General features: G+C 37.1%; 1 protein-coding gene across 1 annotated transcript in view; it reads right to left on the bottom strand.

Moving 5' to 3' along the window:
• Positions 1–12,427, bottom strand: part of TAF4B (TATA-box binding protein associated factor 4b) — a 113,587-nt gene that overhangs the window by 89,987 nt on the left and 11,173 nt on the right. Inside the window, exons 2-6 of the mRNA XM_047794010.1 lie at positions 12,023–12,168; positions 9,598–9,705; positions 4,739–4,891; positions 4,513–4,635; positions 2,089–2,178 (exon numbers count right to left, since the gene is read on the bottom strand). Coding sequence (XP_047649966.1) covers positions 2,089–2,178; positions 4,513–4,635; positions 4,739–4,891; positions 9,598–9,705; positions 12,023–12,168 — 620 coding nt within the window. The remainder of the gene's footprint in view (positions 1–2,088; positions 2,179–4,512; positions 4,636–4,738; positions 4,892–9,597; positions 9,706–12,022; positions 12,169–12,427) is intronic.

Genomic DNA, 12,427 nt, shown 5'->3' with positions numbered 1-12,427 from the left:
GGCTTAGGATGGCAGCTGTAGCTCTGATTAGACCCCTAGCCTGGGAACCTCCATATGCCACTGGTGAGGCCCTAAAAAGAAAAGAAAGAAAAAGATTGAGAAAAATTTTTATCTAAAGAGGTTTTCAATTATATATATCTACAAATAGTATCAAAGGAAAGAAAGTTTCTCATGCTCTTTTTACCAAACTTTAAAACTGGCAGAAAATAAGCTGTTTGGAAATACATGAACAAATGAAGTGATTTGCTCAATTAACTGTAAGCAAGAAATCTAAGATAGAGGGAGGGAACTTGAGAAAAACACAACTGAAAAGAAATGTTAAAGACTTAGAGACAATAATAAAAATACGAATGTTAAATTATCACTTGATTGCTTGGCCAAGTTAAGCCTAAATGCCAAATCCCACAACCCTATGCAACATCAAACCTCCAGAGTTCTCAAGGATGAGAAAAAAATATTCTCAAGAAAAGAGCATACAGCTTGGAGTTCCTGGTGTGGCAAAGCGGAAACGAATTTGACTAGGAACCATGAGGCTGCAGGTTCGATCCCTGGCCTCGCTCAGGGGGTTAAGGATCCGGTGTTACTGTGAGCTGTGGTGTAGGTCCCAGAAAAGGCTCAGATCTGGCGTTGCTGTAGCATAGGCCAGCGGCTACAGCTCTGATTAGACCCCTAGCCAAGGAACCTCCATATGCCGTGAATGAGGCCCTATAAAGCAAAAAAAAAAAAAAAAAAGCATACAGCTTAATAACAGCCCATAGAAAACTGATACAAAGTGCACATACTTGATGGTGACAATTTGGTAACTTCAAGGTAAGCCAGTAAAGTCAGGCTATATTCTACACATATGTTTGATCAAAAGCTAGGTCAATTTAAACAATTTTCTCATCTCCAAAATGGAAAATACTATAATATCTAGGACCTATTTTCCAAAGACTGATAAGAAAATTAAGTCCAAACAATACACATTAAAAGTAAAGTATCTAGCAAAACACAGAACACACAGTAGATGCTACCTTACTTCCCTCCATCTCCCCCAGTGTCTCCAGTGAGCATGAAATACAGACACACTAAAAAGAGCTGTCAGTGTCACGAAGAGCACCTACAGCTCACAGAACATTTGCATTGAAAGGCACCCAAGGAAGAACTGCCTCTAACATCTCAATGTAGAGGGGCCCTGGAAAATAGGGCACTGGTCATTGGATGTCCTGTACTGTGCTGACCTTTTAATCTTCCCTTCCCCAGACCAGTCTTCTCTGGCTAAAACATTCTCAGTTACTTCAGCTATACTTCATATCACATGATTGGCATCCTCCTAATCAAAATGGTCACCCTCCCAATGACAATCTCCACTATTTCAACAGCCTTCCAAAACTGTGGTGCCCCATCTCCTTTCCCATTCTTCTTTCATGAGGCAACCAAAAAGAGTCTTTCACTATGAGGTCTCTTTTCATCTCCTCTAGACAATTATGCCTAATTTTTCTAAAAGCAACTCTTCGATATATTATTTCAAAACATATGAGGTAAGTCTTTGGCTTACTATAATCCCAAATCTTTAATGGCTTTATAAATTTCAATTTCTTTTTCAGCTTTTGATCATCCAAAAGAAACACACTGTTTTTAGTCTGCAAAACTAAGCACTTGTTAACAAAGTTACTGTTCTCTATCAAAATTCTATTTAACTCAACAAATCTTTGAAAAGAGTATGCCTGCTAACAATATAAACTAATCTTTAAAAATAATGGCTTTCCCACTAAATTTGGCACTCTATGGTTTATTTATAAGAGAACATGAGTCACTAGGACAAAGCAGAGGCTGCATTTGTTAGTCAAAAATCTTTACGGAAACAAGCATTAAATAATATGATCATTAAGTTATCTTCATGAATGAGATGTTACTTCTGTTTTCCCAATGTGCTCCAATCCAAAGAATATGCGTTATGAACATGCTTAACAGATTACATCTGAGAGGTTTCCCCTATACTGTTAGTATTTTCACATTAAATTGAGATCAAACTGAAATATTCAGATTTTAAATTACTTTAAAGTAATCTAATCCAAGCAATTTCTTCATAGTAACACATAACTCTACCTTAAGGAAAGGAACCAGGTGAGGCTGAGGTGAAGACTTGAGTTCAACATACAGTTGTCTAGTAAATTCTTCTGCTTCAATTTTTGCATCCTGAGAAACAGGAGAGAAAAAAAAAACAAAACACTTCTAGGTCTGCAAATATCTTACAAGAGGAAAAGTGTGTAACTCATGATCAGAGACAGAGCAAGCTTTTAAACAGTGACACAGTCAAAGTTCATCATTAAACGGGGGCATTATTTTTTTCATGTCCCCTATGAAATGAATAAACATAAAGATGTTTTTTCAGATAAGAGTACAAGAGAGAAATGATTTTTTTTTTTTTAAGATCCCAGTAAGCAAAGTGAGAGAAGAGCTGGCTGGCTAAACGAGGCAATGGTATACAGTCTGTTAAGAATAATTAAGAAGTGAAGACACAGGAGCTGTACATTTTTTATCAATGGGAATTAGAAGTTATTTGGTTTGGTAACCATAATCCTGAGCTTAATAGCTTTGCAGTGCTGAAAAATTCTTCCGGTGAGATTGTTTGCGAGATTTTTTAGTAGATTTGTACAACTTAGTAAACCATTATCTTCTAGATGACCAAATGAGAGCTGTTCCAAAAATCATACATGGGTAAACGATCCATTCAGGGTACAAGATAACCCAGTGGACTATAAAGAATATGCATAATGATCTGAAGAAAAGCTCTTAAAATACTCTTCCAACCACCTCTTCACATGAAGCCAAATATTCTCCAAATACTTTGACCAAAATAACACATTGCAAAACAGATTAAATGTAGAAGCAAATATAGGAATCCAGTTGTTCCATTAAGTCATATATTAAAGAATTTACAAAATGTAAAGCAAAGTAAAAATTTTTATCAAATTTTCTGTTTTGGAAATTAAGAGTTTTCATTTAAATGTTATTTATGCTAATATGTAATGCATTTACTGTTATTATTAAATAAACTAGTAAATTTAAAAATTTTTATTTTCTCTGTTTTACTCCAACCCCATAAAAACAAAAACATTTGGGAGTTCTCAGTTTTTAAGAATATTATAAAGGTATCTAGACAGAAATACCTGAGAATTGCAATTCACTGTTTTAAGCTAAATAGATAAAATAATATTTAATTCCTGACTGCTCCTAGCTGTCCATAAAATTCACAGAAATCTTTTGCATTTAAAATTTTTAAATGTTTTATTGAACACATATTCCTTTCCATCCATTATGCCTCTCCATCTAGAATATTCCATCTCAGAGAAACAAGCCACCAGATCTCCTTTTACAACCAGCATACCTTGAAAATCAAAGATCAAAAGCTCAATGTTTAACTTAAAAAAAGATGCTCAAAGGTTACATTAAAAATTTGTTTATATGTAGTTTTAAATATCTAAATTTAAATAGTTTTAACTTTCAAATGTGCTCTATTTCTAACAATTTGTGGGTTGCATAAAAATAGTAATAAAGAAGGTTATTTTAATATTTATAAACTATGCTTGTTTTCCCATACAATATTTGAATTATACACATTTTATGCTAGGAAAAAGTGACCATTTTATATGAAATACAGACAAAAAATTCTCATTATATTATCAGAAAAGTTGGTAGATTTTAGTAGTTAAACAAATTCAAAGTTGTATTTGTTACATTTTCAGTATATTTCTTAAGCATATAATATGTAATATTTGCTAATTTCTACCTTTATCTGCTTTAATGTATCTAAGCATTTTACCTGAAAGAGGTTATAAGAAACCGAAGACGTTTAATTTGATAGTTAAAAGATATTTACATAAACCTCAAATATCATTACATTTATTCTTGACTATAAAGAAATAAACTGAAACCTAAGAAGGTTAACTTACTTCTGTAGGTACCACAAAGTTTGTTGTCTGGACATACAGAACTGAATTTCATTTTTTGTTGACAGTCTGGTTTTCTTGCATTTGCAGTTCTAGTAATAAGTTTTTATGCAGTTCTAGTAATAAGTTTTTATGTGACAAAGTCAACCTTCTCTCCAAACCCCTTTTTTACTTAAGGGAAAGCAAAGCTAGCAAACAGAAAGTAAAAGAGTTGGCCCTTCATATCTTCGAATTTGCATCCGCAGATTCAACCGACTTAAGGATCAGAGTAGTACTATGTTACAATTCGCGGCTTGTTGAATTCGCAGATGCAGAACCCACAGATAAGGAGGGCCAACTATGGGACTTGAGAAGCCCGTGAATTTTGGTCTTCGTGGTGGGTTCTGGAACCAACCGTAATGGATACAGAGGGCCGACTGTATAGACAATATTTATGAGTCCAAGATGCTATCAAGAAGCAAAAGTAAAGTTTATCCAAAAAATATTTAAGATAAACCTCCTTTAAAAATATTTTATTTCCTATTTAAAAATGTTCTATGGATGCTTAAAGAGCTTGCAAGATTTTACAGTACCACCTTACCAAGAGTTGTTCCACCAGCTTCTTCACATTCTGCCCCATTTCTGGGGACTGTGATCCACTACATGCTAGTTTTATTAACATTGCGAGGAAGTTCTTACATTTCTTCACATTTTCTAGCATTGTCTAAATATAGAAATATAAACATACATAAATGTTAGCCAGAAAATAGAATTCAACAAACTTCATAAAGAGCTGTATTTCTGCATGGCCCAATGTGAGAGCTTACCGGAGAAAGATTAGCCTGAGCAGCGGCTGAGTTCTCCGCTTTGAGATCGGGCTCATTTGAGGTGGCGGATGATGCTCCCAAACTTGAAGGCTTCAAGGTAGTTACAGTATTCAGCGGCTTTACTGGAGTTACAGTGGTTGGCACAGCCGCAGACTGAAATTACAAGTTATAGAAATTGAGATAGGTATTACTATAATATGTATCATGGTGGGTGCCTCATTTCATACATAGAGTACAAAATATATCTTGACATGCCTGCTTTTTTTTAATATTTTGCTTTACTAGTCTAAGGCAATGAAACACTGTTGTACCAGCTCTGGACTCTAGCAGCTCTGGGTCTCATTCTCACCTACCAACATACTTTTCATTTCACCCAACTGTTGACCTCAAGGCAAGTTACTTAACCTTGCTAGCCCTCTGACTCCTGTCTATCAACAATAAGGACAGCGATGGTACTATCATAGGATTGTCTTTTAAAAACAGGGCCAAGCATGCAGTCCTCACATAATATTGTTTAATACTTCTCCAAAAAGGATTTGAAATAGTTGTCTTTATATGAAAATACAGAATTTTTAATATTTAATATTGTGCTTTTTATTAAGTATAAAGCTGAGAGATCAACTGATCATCTTATATTCAAATTAGCTGATCTTATGGAGATTATTTAGAAAAGCCACAACAAACATTACAAAATGTGATTATCTTATTTTCACAATGAAAAGAATTTGACTTGTTTCCTCTATCCTCTATTAGATGAAGTGTGATTATAGCACCACCTTCAGGATAAAAAGCTTAATACAAGAAATCACAAGTTGAGTAGTAATTTAGAAAACCATTGAGATAAAGCAACAATCTTAAAAAAAAAATTCTTAGAGACAAATACTAAAAATTACAGAACATGAGTAAAGTTTGAGGGTGGAGGAGAGAATGTTATTTACAATTCGCACAGGGAACTGAACACTGCACCATCACTTTTTTTTTTTTTTTTGTCTTTTTGCCATTTCTTGGGCCGCTCCTGCGGCATATGGAAGTTCCCAGGCTAGGGGTCTAATCAGAGCTGCAGCCACCAGCCCCACGCCAGAGCCACAGCAATGCAGGATCTGAACCGCGTTTGCAACCTACACCACAGCTCACGGCAACGCCGGATCGTCAACCCACTGAGCAAGGGCAGGGACTGAACCCGCAACCTCATGGTTCTTAGTTGGATTTGTTAACCACTGCGCCACGACGGGAACTCCTGCACCATCATTTTAATTTAAATGCTTGTGTCCTATAAACATACAACACAGAAAGCTCAGGTTGTTATTATCAAGAAAATTTCTGCAACACTCAAGATAAATGCATTCAAATATACATCAAAATTTTCCACTTTAGAAAGACTGGAACGTATCTTAGACAAGAATGTTTTGAGGATAAAAATGGGAAAGAAATTTAAAACACTGATTAATTGTTAAGATTAAAATTTATGACGTAATGTTAAACAAAAAAGGTAAAATTAAAAATCATACCTAAATTAGTATAATTTTATTAAACAGACCACTTGCATCTTCCACGCCAATTCCACCTCTTAAGGGGCATGGAGAGATACATAATCCCAGTCTTACTCTATGTAATCACATTGCAGTAATGGGTGGACTGTCTTAAATTCAATCGTAACTCTCAATATTCTAGACCATGCGAGATTATCTCCATGCTTTCCAAGACTGCACTGGCACTGATTAGGCATGTCTGGGGGACAGGAAAGAAAAGATCTGGGATATATGTGAAATAAATTGTGAAAATCAGTTATACATAGAAATAGTGAAATCAACTGTATGCAAATTTACAACTAAACTGCCTTTTAAGGAGAGTCATCCAAGTTCTAGCTCCTTATTTCCAAGAAATGCTCTATCCTTAAGTGAACACAGATATTACTAACTTCATTGATAAACTTCCACTACTTTAGCCTACCACTGAGGAGCAACTGAATCTAAATTAAGAAAAGGCATACAGGGAGTTCCCATTGTGGTGCAGCAGAATGAATCTGACTAGGAACTATGAGGTTGCAGCTTCAATCCCTGGCCTTTCTCAGTGGGTTAAGGATCTGGCATTGCCCTGAACTGTGGTGTAGCTCTCAGATGTGGCTCAGATCTTGTGTCGCTGTGCCTGTGGCGTAGGCTGGCAGCTGTAGCTCCGATTTGACCCTGGGAACCTCCATATGCTGCAGGTGCGGCCCTAAAAAGCAAAAATAAATAAATAAACAAGGTATACACAACCCACATAGAAATAGCAATGGTAGACATATATATGGAAAAATAATCCAAAGAAGTAACATAGATATACCATTTTAAAACAACCATATGTACTAAATCTTTAAGAAATAGATCCAACAAAAAAAAACTGATATACTGCAAGTGCTGCTGAAGTGAAAACCCTTTCATAAAATAATTTCATTGTAAATTCTTCAAACTCCGTATTTTCCTGGTGCCTCAACATCCCCAGGTGACCAGGTATATGAGTGTGATAAGGCCAGTCTCTGCCACAGGCTCTCTTTCTGCCTTCCCAACTCTGACCTAGTGACATTCCAACACACCAGTAAAATACCCTCACGTCTTCTGCTTGTTGACTTCATACCAATCCTCTACAAAGGCACTTGGCCCTAGGTCCTCATTCTTTCTCAGGTCCCCACTTGTTTGGCCGAACCTGCCCCAGGGTGCCCCCTGCATGGCATGCCATGCCCACCTCTTCTAGGACCTGTGAGTATAGTATAATAAATCTCTTTCACTTTCATACACCTCTCTGTGGTGTTATTTGATGTCCACATCTGACTGATCATCAAAAAAATCCCGTTTTAAGAAACAAAATTATTTCTTACAACACGTATTAGATATCAGTAGGCCTAAATCTGTACCCTTTGGCCCAGTGATCTCCTTAAAATAAGGGAAGGAGCAGGGGTGGGAATCTAGAGTTTAAGACAATCAGTACAGAGGTCATTAAGAACAGAGTTTCCAGAGTTAGATAGAGACCTTGGCTCAGATACCTTCTTTGCTACATGCAAGTTTCTTAACCTCTCTAAACCTATTTTCACATACATAAAAAGGAAATAATACTTCCTTATAGAAGAGTCACAGGATGAAATGAGACGAATGATGTAAAGCACTGAAAAAGTATCCAACATATTAAGTGCTCAATAAATAGTAGCCATTATTGGGGGGGAAAAAAAGCTATGTTTAAAATCAGATTTGCTGCTCACTATCTGTTAGAGGAAGCAATATGGTTAAATAATTTTGGATCACCAAATACCAAGTTTGATCTACAGCATAAGATTTCACATAACATGCTCCAACAAGATGTATCAGAAGAATACAGCAAAGACACAGCAAAGGAAGTGCAACAATGGTCCCATGACCAAGGGATCCACTGATTGTATCATACATATGCAGCATGACCAAGAAGCTGCCTGCCCAGTAAAGTGTTAGAACGGCCCACAGAAAACACAGGTGAAGTACAGCTCAGAGACAACATTCTATGAAGATAGAATTCCATCCGCCATCTTCCAAGACTCAGTGTAATCTCTGAATAAAAACATTCTGTATGGTACTATGTCCCCAATAGGACAAAAACATGAAGAACCAAGGAATCAAAGAGTAGAAGGATGAGCAGATCCACTTACCATTTCCCCCAAAGAACCACTGGGGCATTGTCCTTTCCATTCCTGTCTATAGCAGGCACCCTTTCATCAAAGGACATAGCCAGAGTCCCTATAAACTAGACACCATGGCTGCTGCTTGGGCACTTTAAGTTTCCTGTGTCCAGGGACCATCAGGAAAGAGAAAAGCCATTACCATGAGACAGGCAACTAAATAGGGAGGGCTGCTTTTACACAATGGAGGCCAAGAGGAATTTGTGCAGGGACTCCAGGTGATCCACTCAAGTGCTCTTGGTATTTCCTTGCCCAATTATGATGATAAATGGACAAGTGCAGCAACTCTTGCCTCACGACTGTGTCAATTTGTACCTCAGATGCCTCAGAGGTAAAGTCTGATCACACTACCAGTAAAGAGTTGGTAGTTGAGTTTGGGGGGAATCTAGAATGGATGTTGGAAGAGGGAAATGGTGGTATAAGCTGTAGCAGTGGGGCAGTAGTTTATCCTACTAACCTCTTTTTTGTTTCCTCAAGGAAGAAACCTATTGGAATCCAAGAAGAGCTGGTTTCCAACACACATGAGGAAGCAGATCCCAACAATGCAAAAAGTAGAGTGTGATATACCATCACAAAGAGAGCTCTGTGTCATCCTACTTGTTGGGAATGCTATTAGACAACAGTTGTCAGTTCCTTAGGGGTCTTCCTCAGGTACAGAGAAATTACCTTGCCCACAAGCACAACTCTCCCTGAAGAGTCCACATCCAATGACTGATCACAAAGAGGGTACTAAGGCTCATCCAACCACGCTGGCAGACAGTGGGACAACTCTGACATGCTGCACCTGCTCCAAAGCTCTCCACCACTTTGGCCGAGGCTTTATTGGGCCTGCATCTAGTTCAAACTCTTACCCTCCTTCCCTAATAATATCCCATAGACCAAAATTCTGTCCCAGCATCTGCTTCTAGACACTACGACACATGGCTATTAGATGCATTTATATTAGTTTAATACATTCAAATAAAACTGGTATTCCAAGAACATATACCATGTTCATCTTGTGTCCCATACTTCCAACAGTTCCCAGTTTGATACACACCCTCATATACCACTGAATTATTCGTTCCAGTGTCCAAGAGTCAGCAACTTATATATCTGGCAGGAAGTAGCTAATAATAAATAATAATGAAAGATAGGAAAATAACTAAGGTACACATACCCACAAGTCACAACTTACTTGTACTGGGGAAGGCTTGGGAACAGTGGTTACCACAGTAGTTCCTACTTGTGCCAATTGTTTAACAGGTGCCACTGCCACTTTCTTGATTAACTGTGAACTGGAATTCTTGAAGTGGGGGAGGGAGAGATAAAATAGAATTATCAGCCTTAGTAATTTAAAATCAATCAGTACTATGGCAAACATCAAAACACTTAACCATAGCAAACTTCTTTGTTTTGAGTGATTTTATAACCTTATTAATTTTACGCACATTTTCTACCATTAAACTAACCAGTCAATTGGCCCATTGACACTCATTTCATATTCCTAAGGAGGCAACTGATTAAGCAAATAAAAATCACAGTATGTCAGCATTAAATTTTTTTTTTTTTTTGGTCTTTTCCAGGGCCACACTCGCGGCATATGGAGGTTCCCAGGCTAGGGGTCCAATCAGAGCTGTTGCTGCTGGCCTATGCCAGAGCCACAGCAATGCCAGATCCAAGCTGCGTCTGCAACCTAAACCACAGCTCACTGGCAACGCTGGATCCTTAACCCACTGAGCAAGGCCAGGGATTGAACCTGCAACCTCATGGTTTCTAGTAGGATTTGTTAACCACTGAGCCATGAAGGGAACCCCCAGCATTAAGATTTTTAATTTAACACTTTGGCTCACATGGAAAACATATAGATTCTTTTTTGTTGTTGTTATTTCCATTGCTTGCATCCTTTTAGTCTTTTTAAAAAAATATCTTGGCGTTCCTGTCGTGGCACAGTGGAAAGGAATCCGACTAGGAACCCTGCGGTTGCAGGTTCGATCCCTGGGCTCGCTCAGTGGGTTAAGGATCTGGCATTGCCGTGAGCTGTGGTAAAGGTCACAGATGCGGCTCGGGTCTGGCATTGCTGTGGCTGTGGCGCAGTCCAGCAGCTACAGCTCCGATTTGACCCCTAGCCTGGGAACCTCCATGTGCCGCGGGTGCAGCCCCAAAAAAACAAAAAGACAAAAAAAAAATTAATTATAAAAATTAAAAATATCTTTAATTAAACTTTATCTTTTATTGGGATATAACTGACATATAACATTGTGTAAGTTTAAGGTGCATAATGTGTTAATGTAATATGGTTCCAACTATAGCATTAGCTAACATCTCTATCTTTATCACATAATTATCATTTCTTTTTTAAATTGAAGTATAGTTCATGTATAATATTTTATGTTTCAGGTTTACAACATACTTATTCATAATTTTTTTAAAGTTATAGCCCATGTATAGTTATAAAATGTTGGCAATGTTCCCCGTACAGTATAAAAAATCCTTGTAGTTTGTCTCTTAATCCTTGCCTCTCTACCTTAGATTCTTATTTAATATATGATTATAATAAAAAATCTATTAACCTATCTCAACCCATAGAAAACAAGAAAGGGAAGGAGCAGCTACCATTGACAGATACAGAAATAGAGAAAATGGTCGAGAACCTAGATCAAATTAGGAGAGCATAGAACACAGTGGGGTAGGGGAGACTGGCAGAATTCAGTATTACAGTATTATTAATATTACAGTATTACTACAGAATACAATGAAACTTTTCATGAAGAGTAGCCTGATTCATCAAGAAAATGTTATATTAGGAGTTCCTGTCACGGCGCAGTAGAAACGAATCCAATTAGGAACCATAAGGTTGCAGGTTTGATCCCTGGCCTTGCTCAGTGGGTTAAGGATCTGGCACTGCCTTGAGCTATGGTACAGGTCACAGACGCAGCTCAGATCCTAGCCACTGTGGCTGTGGTGTAGGCCTGCAGCTGTAACTCGATTTGACCCCTAGCCTGGGAACTTCCATATGGTCACAGGTGCAGCCCTGGAAAAAAAAAGGCGGGGGAGGGGGGGAATAAAAAATTAAAAAAAAAAGAAAATGCTATACTACATTCAGCATTTTCTGTTTAACCAAAGAAAGAGGCCCATAAAAATATTTTAACTCTGGCACAAACAGAACAAGCTTTAGTTACCTAGAAAGAGTATCATGTATGTGAAATAAATAATTTTCTAACAGTGCCAAGTTAATGAAATATTATAGCAGATTTCTGAATTTTTAAAAGGTAATTCTTGTAAAATATGGATAAAAATGAATACTATAAACTGTAATGTTAATATTTTACCACAAATTAAAATGGAAACAGAATGGTGATTTTCCATCTAGAGATGCAAATCACCCTTTGAACATTCTCTTGAGGACAACAAAATCTTTGAGTATGAAGATTGACTTTTTAATTGTACAAAATGACAAAACCAAACATCTTGATTAAAGTAACATATTCAAAGAAAGCTTAATTCACAAAACTGAGCAGAATAATCTCTTCTATAATTTTTACTGGCAAATATATAGACATTTCTATGAGAATAATAACTGGAAAACTAAGGAGAATGAAAAAACCTATAATTTATATTACCGGCATTGTACAGATTTTGACTGTTTGAGTATTCATTGGTACAGCTGGCCTTGAAGTTATATTGCCTGTGGCCTCCGTTCTTGTTACAGCTTGCTGAGGAGATACCAACATCAACTGACCACTGTTACTTTTGATCAAAACTGTTCCTATAGTTAAAAAAAAAAAAGAGGTAATAAATGAAGCAAAATCATCGTATATTTTATTCTCTCATTTCTTTCAATGCTGTAAAATGCTCTTCAATAGTGATTAGTACATACTGAATTCCATGCCTACTAATTACCATGTATAATATGGAAAAAGTTTGTCACTCAAAGCTATTTATTTATTTATTTATTTTTGGTCTTTTGAGGGCCGCAACCACGGCATATGGAGGTTCCCAAGCTAGGGGTCTAATCGGAGCTATAG

This window comes from Phacochoerus africanus, chromosome 8 (genome assembly GCF_016906955.1).
Source record: "Phacochoerus africanus isolate WHEZ1 chromosome 8, ROS_Pafr_v1, whole genome shotgun sequence".
In the NCBI taxonomy this organism is placed as follows: domain Eukaryota; kingdom Metazoa; phylum Chordata; class Mammalia; order Artiodactyla; family Suidae; genus Phacochoerus; species Phacochoerus africanus.
The sequence above is the reverse complement of the archived record's forward strand: the minus strand, read 5'-3'. Positions and strand labels throughout refer to the sequence as shown.